The following is a 12,814-nucleotide window of genomic DNA, read 5'->3' on the forward strand; positions in this document are numbered from 1 at the left end:
AAAAATGCTCTCCTAACTTGCTAAGAAAATGACTTTGTATCGAAGTGCCGTGAAAAGGACAAAGAGGCATGAAATTACTTGGATTTGAGTGTTTGTGCATGTTTCCTATCCTGTCCCATCCAGGAGTTCCACCTGCTGTACGAGGAGGCTCGGTACTACCAGCTGTCCCCCATGATTAAGGAGCTGGAGCGTTGGAAGCAGGAGAGGGAGCAGCGCAGGACGGCCCAGCCCTGTGACTGCCTGGTGGTGCGGGTGACGCCTGACCTAGGTGAGAGGATCGCCCTTAGCGGGGAGAAGGTGCTCATCGAGGAGATCTTCCCCGAGACTGGAGACGTCATGTGCAACTCGGTGAATGCCGGCTGGAACCAGGACCCCACGCATGTCATCCGCTTCCCCCTCAACGGCTACTGCAGGCTCAACTCTGTCCAGGTAGATAACGTTTTGTCTGTGCATGAATGTCGGCAGCTGTCTTTAATCATCACTAGAAGGTTTTTTTCTCCTGAGGATGTAAACCCCAGAGAGCCTCTGTGACTTCTGTTTTCCTATAGTCTTGAGGGAGCAGGGTTTAAAGTGGGTATAATGGTGTATCACGTTTTACAGGTGTGAAGTTGACTGTTGACTGTTCTAAAGTCATCACTGGTGATCTATAGGACAAGGACTCTACTTTGAAATGACCATGTAAAGGCATGTGACATGATTTGTAGCCTGCGTGTAGCCACAGACAAGATGACTGTTCTGTAGCAACAACCCCTCATCATAACTCACATGGGATAATAGTTACTCTGATGTGATTTAGAGTGGATTTGTTTAAGATGTTCGGAGATAGTGACACATTTTTTCAGCCACTTGTAGGCGTATGTCACAGCAATAATATTCATCTTCCTCTCAGAAAGCACTCTTCCCTCTCCAAGGTTTGAATGAGGCTTTAAAGAGCAGAGCAGCCTCTCACCACAGCTCTGTGGTATCATCAACACCTCATTGCCAATAGCCATACAGATCAACACATAGAGGAGCCTCACCCAGCGCCCAGCATGCCCCACACTACCCCCAACACGCCAGGCAGGCGTTCTGCTCTGACACCTCCACCGCCCTCCTGCCAATGTGAGAGACCACCTCCGGGGCTGCTGCCTAGCTGCCTGAGCAGCGGGACAAAGCCTGTCTCCTCTCCACTGTCTGCCTGCGCTGCGGCCATGTTTTCTTCTCACAAAAAATGAGAGGGGTGAAAAAAAATGATATGCATAATTTACGTTTGACTCCTTTTTAAGACACAGCTCCTCTTTTTAAAAAGACTCCAATATAACACCGCCCGGGGAGATTGAAATACACGTATTGCATTTTTTAATACCATACTTACAATTTCTCAAACAGCCTAAACCGGTTTATACTTCTTTTATAGATTTTTAAATGGCTTGCAATATAATTAATTGGCCGCATCAACTAACACAACATTTTCTCACTATGTTTACCGCCGAGTTTGGTCTCAGTGTGCGCCGTACAGCTGTCTCAAATGGACTGGGAAGGATCCCTCCTATTTTAGTTTTCATTATCAGGCCTTTCCCACAGACTGTGGAGCTGAGGTGAAACCAACCCACAGACTCACTGTCTCTCTGTTGAGCTGAGGTGAAACAAACCCACAGACTCACTGTCTCTCTGTTGAGCTGAGGTGAAACCAACCCACAGACTCACTGTCTCTCTGTTGAGCTGAGGTGAAACCAACCCACAGACTCACTGTCTCTCTGTTGAGCTGAGGTGAAACAAACCCACAGACTCACTGTCTCTCTGTTGAGCTGAGGTGAAACCAACCCACAGACTCACTGTCTCTCTGTTGAGCTGAGGTGAAACAAACCCACAGACTCACTGTCTCTCTGTTGAGCTGAGGTGAAACAAACCCACAGACTCACTGTCTCTCTGTTGAGCTGAGGTGAAACAAACCCACAGACTCACTGTCTCTCTGTTGAGCTGAGGTGAAACAAACCCACAGACTCACTGTCTCTCTGTTGAGCTGAGGTGAAACAAACCCACAGACTCACTGTTTCTCTGTTGAGCTGAGGTGAAACAAACCCACACACTCACTGTTTCTCTGTTGAGCTGAGGTGAAACAAACCCACAGACTCACTGTCTCTGTTGAGCTGAGGTGAAACAAACCCACATACTCTCTGTTGAGCTGAGGTGAAACAAACCCACAGACTCACTGTTTCTCTGTGGAGCTGAGGTGAAACCAACCCCATTATTCAGTGTCTGCATCCCAAATGGCACCATATGCCCTACATAGTGGGGAATATGGCACCTTATATAGGGAATAGGGTGTAATTTGGGACTCAGACAGCATGTGAATGACTTGGCGTTGGCAGAAACGGGAGCCTGCCCTCTCTTCAGGGTTACCTGTTTGTGATGTTTGTGTTAGTGAATGAGGGACACAGTGGGGCTCTAGAGGGCTTTGGCTCAACGTATAGCCTTTGCCCGGATGGGGAGGCGTTGTTCGCGCAGGGCTCTTTCTCTCTCTGGGCTGGCCTCTTTAAGACAAACACACACACACACACACACACACACACACACACACACACACACACACACGCACACGCACACGCACACACACACAAGCACACTGCAGTTAGGTTTGCAGTTAGGCTCATTGAGCTGCTGTAGGTGAGGGGAACAGAGAGCAGATGGAGGTGTTTTCTGGTGTAAGGGGAGATTTTTCTAAAGAACTTCCTCATCCTGTCCTGTGTCATTGTTGCGTGAAGGTATGAGAAGGTTATGAGAATAATCCTCATCTTACCTGGCCAGACAATGTGCCTGTGATCTGATTACAGTCCTGGACCCCGACCCAAGGGAATGCAACCACACCCTGCCCACAGAGAAAGAGATGGAAAATAGTGTTGGGAACTTGTGTATTTCCGTGTTGCCCTGGTTTGGATTCTTTAGTCTCTTCAGTCATCTGCTGCCCTTAGTTACAGCATTTCTCTTCCAATACAAGGGCAGGTACATTCATTATAATTAATCACCAATAAGATTTTGGGAGGCTTACTAACTCAGTCTGTCTGAGAAATCGTTCTTGCCAACTCCAACCTAAGAGAAAACCTATAAACAACCCCACCTTGGTGAGTGAACGATTCATTCCTCCAGTCATGAAGGAATTTAAGGGGAATAATGTAAACCACCTGTGATGTAGAGCCATGGGAAAAAAGAACTGGGCCGCTTAAGGGGGAAAACATTTAGCTAAAGAGCCACAGAGGTGTACACACGCACGCACGCACGCACGCACGCACGCACGCACGCACGCACGCACACACACACACACACACACACACACACACACACACACACACACACACACACACACACAGTCCCGAAGCAGGAGCCGGCCGGTACCCACCTCCGTACATCACAGTGATGGAGCACTGTGATCAAGCCAGACGCAATCCTTCCTTCATCACCCTGACAGCAACACTACTCTGAGACGGCCCCTGTCCTTCCTGTCCCCTCACTGCCAGGGCTGCCAGGGCCGGGGACACTCTTTCTGACACGCCATGTCACATAGCCAGCCTATCAATCCATACGGGGTCAGCTAGTAACAGGGAGAACATGGCTCTGCCCTGCCACCACCACCTCCATCACCACCACTCCTACCATCACCACCTCCATCACCACCACCCTCACCCTTCTGAAAAAAAACACAGAGCACATGATAAAGTTAGCTACCAACACTATTTCTGGCCCTCCTGTGTCAAAGCTGTACTACAAACTTATATTGTGAACTTTTCTCTGAGACAAGGCAGCAGTTGTCCCCCCTAGAAATGGAACACTTTAGTGTGATCAGACAACCACTTTCTAATAGGTCTTTTGATGCTTGTGATGAAGTGGACAATGAAGATGAGGTAGAAACAACGTTTTAGTGGCCATGTATAGTTAAACAAAGTAGGACTCCCTCCGTGCAGCACCACATTACTCTGAGTCTGCTCTACCTGTCACTCACACCCAGTCCTACGTCCTGACAACTGGAGACTGAGACCCCCAGTCCTACGTCCTGACAACTGGAGACTTAGACCCCCAGTCCTACATCCTGACAACTGGAGACTTAGTGCCCCAGTCCTACATCCTGACAGCTGGAGACTTAGACCCCCAGTCCTACGTCCTGACAACTGGAGACTGAGACCCCCAGTCCTACGTCCTGACAACTGGAGACTTAGACCCCCAGTCCTACATCCTGACAACTGGAGACTTAGTGCCCCAGTCCTACATCCTGACAGCTGGAGACTTAGACCCCCAGTCCTACGTCCTGACAACTGGAGACTGAGACCCCCAGTCCTACGTCCTGACAACTGGAGACTTAGACCCCCAGTCCTACGTCCTGACAACTGGAGACTGAGACCCCCAGTCCTACGTCCTGACAACTGGAGACTTAGACCCCCAGTCCTACGTCCTGACAACTGGAGACTGAGACCCCCAGTCCTACGTCCTGACAACTGGAGACTGAGACCCCCAGTACTACGTCCTGACAACTGGAGACTTAGACCCCCAGTCCTACATCCTGACAACTGGAGACTGAGACCCCCAGTCCTACGTCCTGACAACTGGAGACTGAGACCCCCAGTCCTACGTCCTGACAACTGGAGACTGAGACCCCCAGCCCTACATCCTGACAACTGGAGACTTAGACCCCCAGTCCTACATCCTGACAACTGGAGACTTAGTGCCCCAGTCCTACATCCTGACAGCTGGAGACTTAGACCCCCAGCCCTACGTCCTGACAACTGGAGACTTAGACCCCCAGTCCTACATCCTGACAACTGGAGACTTAGACCCCCAGTCCTACATCCTGACAACTGGAGACTGAGACCCCCAGTCCTACGTCCTGACAACTGGAGACTTAGACGAGTGCTGCACAGGCATCTCTAGCCCCTCTGGAGATGTGTGTGTTTGTGTGTATGCACGTTCGTGTGCCTGCATTCCTGCGTTTGTGTGTTAACTCCAGTGTTTGTGTGTGAACTCCGGTATGTGTGTGTGTGTGTGTGCACTCCGGTGGCCATCAATATTACATCACGCTCTGTTTCCAGCCATGAGGCTCATCCACTTTGATTCCTGCCTCACCGGCTTCTCTTACTGCATTCTGTTCCGTTATGATGCTGGGAGGTTAGTGGAGCGAGCTTGATACGTATCCCCTGCTCATCCCCATGGCGACCCTAGGTTTGAGTGGCAGCGCTGTGATGTCCCTGTATGCTGTACAGGGGGGTGGGGGTTGAATGTGACAGTGGCTGATCCCTCTGCAGCCAAGTCAACCCTGCAACAGTGAGAATAGATTAGTATGCTACAGTAGGCTACGTTTATGAAGGAGCACAGGGGATGAAGTGAGGCAATGCTTTTGTTCACATTCTGAGCTTCAAACATAGAGAAAAAGCGGAACAGAAAGTGCTGCTACAATGGAAGAAGTTAAGAAACTATGCAACTTTCAGAAACCACTGTAACTCCTGGGCAATGAGTTTTGGGTTCTGTGAAAGAGCCAATACCTTATTTACAGCAAGAAGGGTTAAAGACACTTGAACATTGGTACATTTGGCATTTTGAATCAAAGATCTATGTACATGTGTTGAAATTCAATATGAAATGTTGAGGTTAAATTCAATATATTTACAGTGTGATAATGTCTCATTATCAAAATGTTTTAATTAAGAGTATCTTTATTGATCAACCCTTCTCTCCTTTGTGACTGAATGCGTCGCTTAACGTGACAGTCTCACATATGTACAAAAAATAAAAATAAATAAATAAAAAATATGGGGTGAAAATGCAATGTGATGCAATGATCAAAGCAGGGAGTGTAATGTAATTTCCATAATCGTTACTCCTCTCCATCGTCTGTCGTGGATTTGGGGAGCGTTCGTTTAATGCTTCGGCAGGTCTCTTAATTAGTGCCTCTCTTAAGCTCACCATCAGCTGTCTGCCGCCTCTCTTTCCCACAAATTACTGACTCCGTCATCGTCACAGAGCTCCGGAGGGGAGGGGAGGAGAAGAGAGAGGGAGAGGGGGTAGTTATCGTTATTGGAGTTAGTTAGGTGCAAGAATAAAAATGCTGCTGGCCCACATTTAATCTCAGCTTGTGTCCCATATGGCACCCTGGCCAGAATGCTATAGGCCCTGGTCAAAAGTAATGCACTACATAGGAATAGGGTATAATTTGGGACGCACTCTCTGCCTTGTTTTTGCATCAGGGCAGGGGGGGAAGCAGGGCGAGGTGGTAGGGGGTGTTTAAACCAGCCATTAATAGTTGAGCAGGCCTGTTTAACAAGTCCTATTGGTCTGTGTGATCTGTGAATTCCTCAGCAGGCATCCTAACCCCCAGACTGAGGAGGTTGAGTGGCTCAACCACCAAGACTAATTGTCCCGCTTTAGCCCTCCAATGGGGCCACCACTCTCGCAATTAGAGAGGCCACTCTCACTTGTGTGTGTGTGTATGTGTGTGTGTGCGAGTGTGTGTTTATATGGAGCAACAGGCGAAACGCATGTATTTTGCCTGATCTTCGTCTCTGGCTTTGTATCTGGCAATATACGGAGAGAGAGGCTAGCCCTGAGCCAGACCTTTCATTTCCATACGCTGCAACACTCCATTAAAGGAACTGGGGAATAAATAAATACACAGCACTCCACACATTGGGATTTAGAGATACTCCCTCTCCTAAAAAACCCAGAAGGATTACAAGAAATGTAAAAAATCTGAGCCTCACTAACATGCCTCCATCCCTCTCACATCTCAGTTTTTTCCTTCCAGCTCCATTATTCAGTCGCGGGCATATTCCCCCTCTTCCTCATTCACCATGTGTCCCTCACAGCTCTTCACAGCTCCTCATAGCCTCTAACAGCTCCTAACAGCCTCTCACAGCTCCTCACAGCTCCTAACAGCCTCTCACAGCTCCTCACAGCTCCTCACAGCCTCTCACAGCTCCTCACAGCTCCTCGCAGCCCCTTAGAGCTCCTCACAGCTCCTCACAGCCTCTCACAGCTCCTAACAGCCTCTCACAGCTCCTCACAGCTCCTCACAGCCTCTCACAGCTCCTCACAGCTCCTCACAGCCTCTCACAGCTCCTCACAGCTCCTAACAGCCTCTCACAGTTCCTCACAGCCCCTCACAGCTCATCACAGCTCTTCACAGCCTCTCACAGCTCCTCACAGCTCCTAACAGTCTCTCACAGCCCCTCACAGCTCCTCACAGCTCCTAACAGCCTCTCACGGCTCCTCACAGCTCCTAACAGGCTCTCACAGCCCCTCACAGGCCCTAACAGCTCCTCGCAGCTCCTAACAGCCTCTCACAGCCCCTCACAGGCCCTAACAGCCTCTCACAGCTCCTCACAGCTCCTCGCAGCACCCAACAGCCTCTCACAGCTCCTCACAGCTCCTCACAGCCTCTCACTGCTCCTTGCAGCTCCCAACAGCCTCTCACAGCTCCTCACAGCTCCTCACAGCTCCTAACAGCCTCTCACAGCTCCTCACAGCTCCTCACAGCCTCTCACAGCTCCTCACAGCTCCTCGCAGCCCCTTAGAGCTCCTCACAGCTCCTCACAGCCTCTCACAGCTCCTAACAGCCTCTCACAGCTCCTCACAGCCTCTCACAGCTCCTCACAGCCTCTCACAGCTCCTCACAGCTCCTAACAGCCTCTCACAGTTCCTCACAGCCCCTCACAGCTCATCACAGCTCCTCACAGCCTCTCACAGCTCCTCACAGCTCCTAACAGTCTCTCACAGCCCCTAACAGTCTCTCACAGCCCCTCACAGCTCCTCACAGCTCCTAACAGCCTCTCACAGCTCCTCACAGCTCCTCGCAGCTCCTAACAGCCTCTCACAGCTCCTCACAGCTCCTAACAGGCTCTCACAGCCCCTCACAGGCCCTAACAGCCTCTCACAGCTCCTCACAGCTCCTCGCAGCTCCTAACAGCCTCTCACAGCCCCTCACAGGCCCTAACAGCCTCTCACAGCTCCTCACAGCTCCCCGCAGCACCCAACAGCCTCTCACAGATCCTCACAGCTCCTCACAGCCTCTCACTGCTCCTTGCAGCTCCCAACAGCCTCTCACAGCTCCTCACAGCTCCTCACAGCTCCTCACAGCTCCTCACTGCCCCTCACAGCTCCTCACAGCCTCTCACAGCCCCTCACAGCTCCCAGTATCTTACAGGCCTCAGCATCACTCCTCAACCCCTACTGCTCATTACTCCAATTAGGAGCCCTCTCCATATACTGAACTCAAGCCAGCTCCCTCCAAACACACCTAACTAACTCTCTCTAATACACCCCCAACCCCCTCCATCCCTTTGAGCTCATGCCCTCATATCATCATCAGCAGATCCTTCAACACCACCCACCACCATGAATATTAGAGACAGTATGATGTCCGACCGCCCCTCCGGCACATATCCATCTATGTGATTGGGTTAGTGACATGTGCTCTGTATACGTGACTCATCACCAGTAAATGTGCTTTGATTGATGAGGAGGTGGTGGGTGGACATGGTCATTATTATTGATAAGTCTGTGTTAACCCTTTGGGAGTTTTTCCTGGCCACTGTGCTTCTACTTGTTCTTTCGGGTCTAGGCTGGGTTACTGCAAAGCATTTTGTGGCTGCTAATGTACAACGGGCTTTATGAATAGATTTGATTGATTAAACCTCTGTTGTTGCTCTGTCCCTGCAGGTTCTAGAGCGTCTGTTCCAGAAGGGTTTCAGCGTGGCAGCGTCCTGCGGCGGCGGGGTGGACTCCTCCCAGTTCAGCGAGTACGTGCTGTGCCGTGAGGACCGGCGGAGTATGTCCATGAACACCCCCATCAGGATAAAACAGGAGCCCCTGGACTAGAGAGACATTAGGAGAGGAGAGGGACTAGCCACGAGGGGCTCCTCACCCCCCTACTGGACAGAACAGAACAAACCCAAACCCTAATATCCCTCCACCTCACACCACAAAAACCAACCCAGCAAGAAACACCTAAGTATTAGCAGACGCCTGATAACGTTGCCAGCTCTGAGGAACTCAGTGCTCTAAGGGGAATGTAGTATAAACACAAAAAAGGAAAGAAAAAAACAAAAGGATTTGATTCTGTTTACTAATAACACCCAAAGAAATATAGGACTATGATGATGAACAGAAAGACTGAAACAGCAGCTCCATCTCTTGAACCATTTAAGCACCGTGACCAATCTCTTTTTCCTCCAGTTGTAAGGCTCTCTGACCCCTTGTGAAGAGGTGTCCTGACCTCAGTGAGGAGCACGGCCCCCTTGCCCTCAGTGCAGCGCATGGCGGTGTGTCGTCCAGTCCCGTACGTGTCTGTGTGAGGCCCATGTGTTGTGTGCTCCGTCCAGTGCAGCTGAGTTTGGGACAAGACAGGTGCTATTTAGGGAGGCCTGGCCTGACAAGAGACAGGGCTGACAGAGAGGAAGAGGAGGAAGTGACAGCCATCCAGCCCACATTGCTCTTATAGCCAGCAACCAGGCCTCGCAGCCAAGGGAGGTCCGATTGATTGTCTTTCTTATTTTCATTGTTGTTTATAAAGTACAACTTTTTTCTCTGTTTTCTTTGCTGTTTTATCACAACATGGTGTAAACAATTATTAATAGGATTGTTTTATGTTTTTTCCCCCTCGTATATGAAGGATGTATGAGCGTTGTATTCAGTCAGTAGGTTTGAAAGCTTGAGAGAATGAGAAAGAGAGACAGAGAGAGAGACAGAGACAGAAAGAGAGAGAGAGAGAAAGAGAGAGACAGAGAGAGAGAGGGAGAGAGAGAAAGATAGAGAGAGAGAGAGAGAGAGACAGAGAGAGAGAGGGAGAGAGAGAACGAGAGACAGAGAGAGAGAGACAGAGAGAGAGAGACAGAGGGAGCGAGAGAGAGAGCGAGAGAGAGACAGAGGGAGAGAGAGAGAGAGCGAGAGAGAGAGAGAGAGACAGAGAGAGAGACAGAGAGAGAGAGAGAGAGAGACAGAGAGAGAAAGAGACAGAGAGAGAGAGAGACTTGGCAGTGGCTATAGAAACTCTATTATGTCTGGAGGCTACGTGGCTAAAGCAGCAGTCTGGCTGGTAATGCATTCAGAGCTGGAGAAGGTCTCATTGTTTAAATGGGGCTGCAAGGGAACCTGGCTATTTCTACATCTTTCAGAGGAAACATTTGTAGCATGCATAAAATGTGCATTGGCGTTGTCGCAATTAGCTGTCAAACATATCTTACATCAAATAAGATTAAAAATGTGAGAGTACATATATTTATTAAAAAGTTAAAAGTCAAAATGTAAAATGATCTGCAATGTGAAATGAGAAAATCTGAATGAAATTGTATATGAAGGCTCTGGATGTGTTGCTGGTTGTGGAATGCCAGAATGTTCCTAACTTGACAAGGAACATGTGAACTGAGGTAGATCAGTGTATCTCCATGATTGTGATGAGATGTACTCTAAATGCTCGATAACTTTGTTTGCACTTATAACACATCATCTACAAAACATCCTCCACCCCAAATAAGTTGTTAGTATACGTCCTGATGACCAGCGCCAAATCAACCCACACATTATCTCATTGTGTTTATAGTAATTAGCACATATTAATATGTTGAGAGAGCCCAATGTAAGTAATAGCAAACTTCGGTGATAAAGCTAAGTTGCCTATTTGATTATTGTACAAAGTTTAAAATTCATTTTTTCATAATTGTTTATTTGACACAATAATCACTATGATAATTCAAAACAATTTTATAGGAACAAACACAGTACAAATAGTCTGACAATTGAAAGAATACTTTACGTTCAATCATGTTTGTCTTGCTGACTGTCATTTCATTTCTAAGGCAGGATTATTTCAATCACTCTTCACATGTCTGCAGCAGCATAGCCTAAAATGAACTGTAAGCTGAGCATCAGAGCATTGTTTACAGAGAAAAAGAGTGGGAGGCACTTACTCTATCCTGCTGTGATTCCATGGTTTGATTCTCTACATTTGTGGATCAAAGAGAGAAACAAGAAAGAAAGAGTATAAAGTTGTCATACTTTATATCTGTGTAACTGTGTTTCATCCATTCCAAAATAATGGATCAAAAAGAGGCCCATTCTGATCTTGGTTCAGCACCGGCTTGTTGATGAGTTTGTTTTGAAACCTCCAATGGTGGGTGTTTCACTAATTACAATTACAAAATCTTATTTCAAATGGGATGGTAGTCTAATTTGTAATGAACCAACTCTCCTCTTGGTCCTAGTGTCCAGTGACCTCTCTGTGGATGTCCACTGATTAAACAAGCCCCAGGACTTCTTCAGTCTTCAGTTTTTAAAGATGGTCAGGGTTAGTTAGTTAGTTTAGCTCCAAGAAGTCCAGAAGGCAGCACAGACCTCCTGGGGGGCTTCCCTCCCAATCAGGCTCCTCTTTGTTCTGACCTGCTACTGTCCTGGGCCCTTGTATCCAGTCGCCTCAAAGGGAATGGCCTACCAGGCCTTTAATGTTGCTGAGGGATGTGGGGCTTCAGAGCCCAGCGGGTCCCCCGGGCTCCCATGCACTCCCAGCTCCTCAGCAATGCCAGTAGAGACAAGGGTTGTGCCCCCCACTGTGTCATCACATTCCCAGACCATTCTGTACAGAGCACCCTCCTAACGTTACCCCCATGGCTCACAGGACCGCACCGCACCAGACCAAACAAACATTCCCTCCCTACTTTATGTCCTCTGGTATCTCTAGATTCAACTTTACATCTGAAGGGAACCGGCTCAGTTCTCAATGGTTCTGAATAGCTACAGTATGTGGCAGCATTTAGCTCACCTTCATCAGTTCACTTCCCTGTTGACACAAGAGTAAAGCAACTCAACCATACCTCTTACAGGTGGCAGGTTCTCACAGATACCTCATTACATTACTGGGCCATCTCCTCTAACATATTGTATGTTTTCACACATACTCTCAGAAAAAAAGAAGTGCTGTGCAGCACCATTTGTCCCTGTAGGAGAACCCCCTGAAAGTTGGCTCCAGATAGAACCATTTTAAGTTCCAAATTGAACCTGTGTTCCATTTGCTATTAAAGCGTGCTATTTTGAACCAGATCTTAAATGGTTCTATCTGGAATCTTTTTTTCAGAGGGTTCCCCTACAGGGACACATGGTGCCACATAGCACTCTTTTTTTCTGAGAGTGTACCATTTTCTTTTAGTAATTTGTGGTCAGTAAGACCATAATTAACAAGGAGTCCTACCACTTCTCTGTGTGGTGTGTCCACACAGTCCAGAGACCGGAGGGCAGTTGTACAGTTGTTTGTATATTAAATTGTTATCGGGACTCTGGCTTTTACTGAGCCCTCGACCGTCTTATTAAAAAAGAGACCTATAAGTCCTCTCATTTACTACCAAACAAAAATAATGAAAATAATTTCCAATTTGCAAGCATTATGTTGTGTACATATGGATTAAACACATTTCAAAAGGGTATACTTAGGTACAAAATGTATATTATTGAAACTGTTTTAATAATTAGACTGTGGTATTAAAGGGCATGTGTTCACTTACAGTGTGTCCATTTAATTTTTCTTGCATATTTGCGATAATAAAAGGATGTACTGTATATTTTCTGCCTCGTTCCTGTCCTTTGTGTCATTTCTTGGATAATAGGGCGTTTTTTTCCTCCTTTCATCTGCACTAACACTGTCTCTTTCAAGAGGGAAAATACAGTACACATCATGCAGTTACATGTAAAACAGATCTCTTGTGGTTTCTTAGGTGGTCATGAACTTTTTCAGTTTGACCTGAAGTGAACTCTCAATATACTATAATCCCCAGAAAAATGTGTCAGACCCTGCACAAACATATCTCTG

General features: G+C 47.8%; 1 protein-coding gene across 6 annotated transcripts in view; it reads left to right on the forward strand.

Annotated features, from left to right (window-relative positions):
- The window catches only part of LOC110526583 (BTB/POZ domain-containing protein kctd15), a 28,972-nt gene extending 16,395 nt beyond the window's left edge, over nucleotides 1-12,577 (forward strand). For all 6 annotated transcript variants that reach the window (XM_021607677.3, XM_021607678.3, XM_090238862.1 and 3 more), the window contains 2 exons: nucleotides 124-429; nucleotides 8,680-12,577. In XM_021607677.3, the coding sequence (XP_021463352.1) occupies nucleotides 124-429; nucleotides 8,680-8,838 (465 nt within the window). In that variant the 3' untranslated portion in view covers nucleotides 8,839-12,577. The remainder of the gene's footprint in view (nucleotides 1-123; nucleotides 430-8,679) is intronic.
- The last annotated feature ends 237 nt before the right edge of the window (nucleotides 12,578-12,814 follow it).

Source organism: Oncorhynchus mykiss, chromosome 6 (genome assembly GCF_057628025.1).
Source record: "Oncorhynchus mykiss isolate SJ-2025 chromosome 6, ASM5762802v1, whole genome shotgun sequence".
Taxonomy (NCBI): domain Eukaryota; kingdom Metazoa; phylum Chordata; class Actinopteri; order Salmoniformes; family Salmonidae; genus Oncorhynchus; species Oncorhynchus mykiss.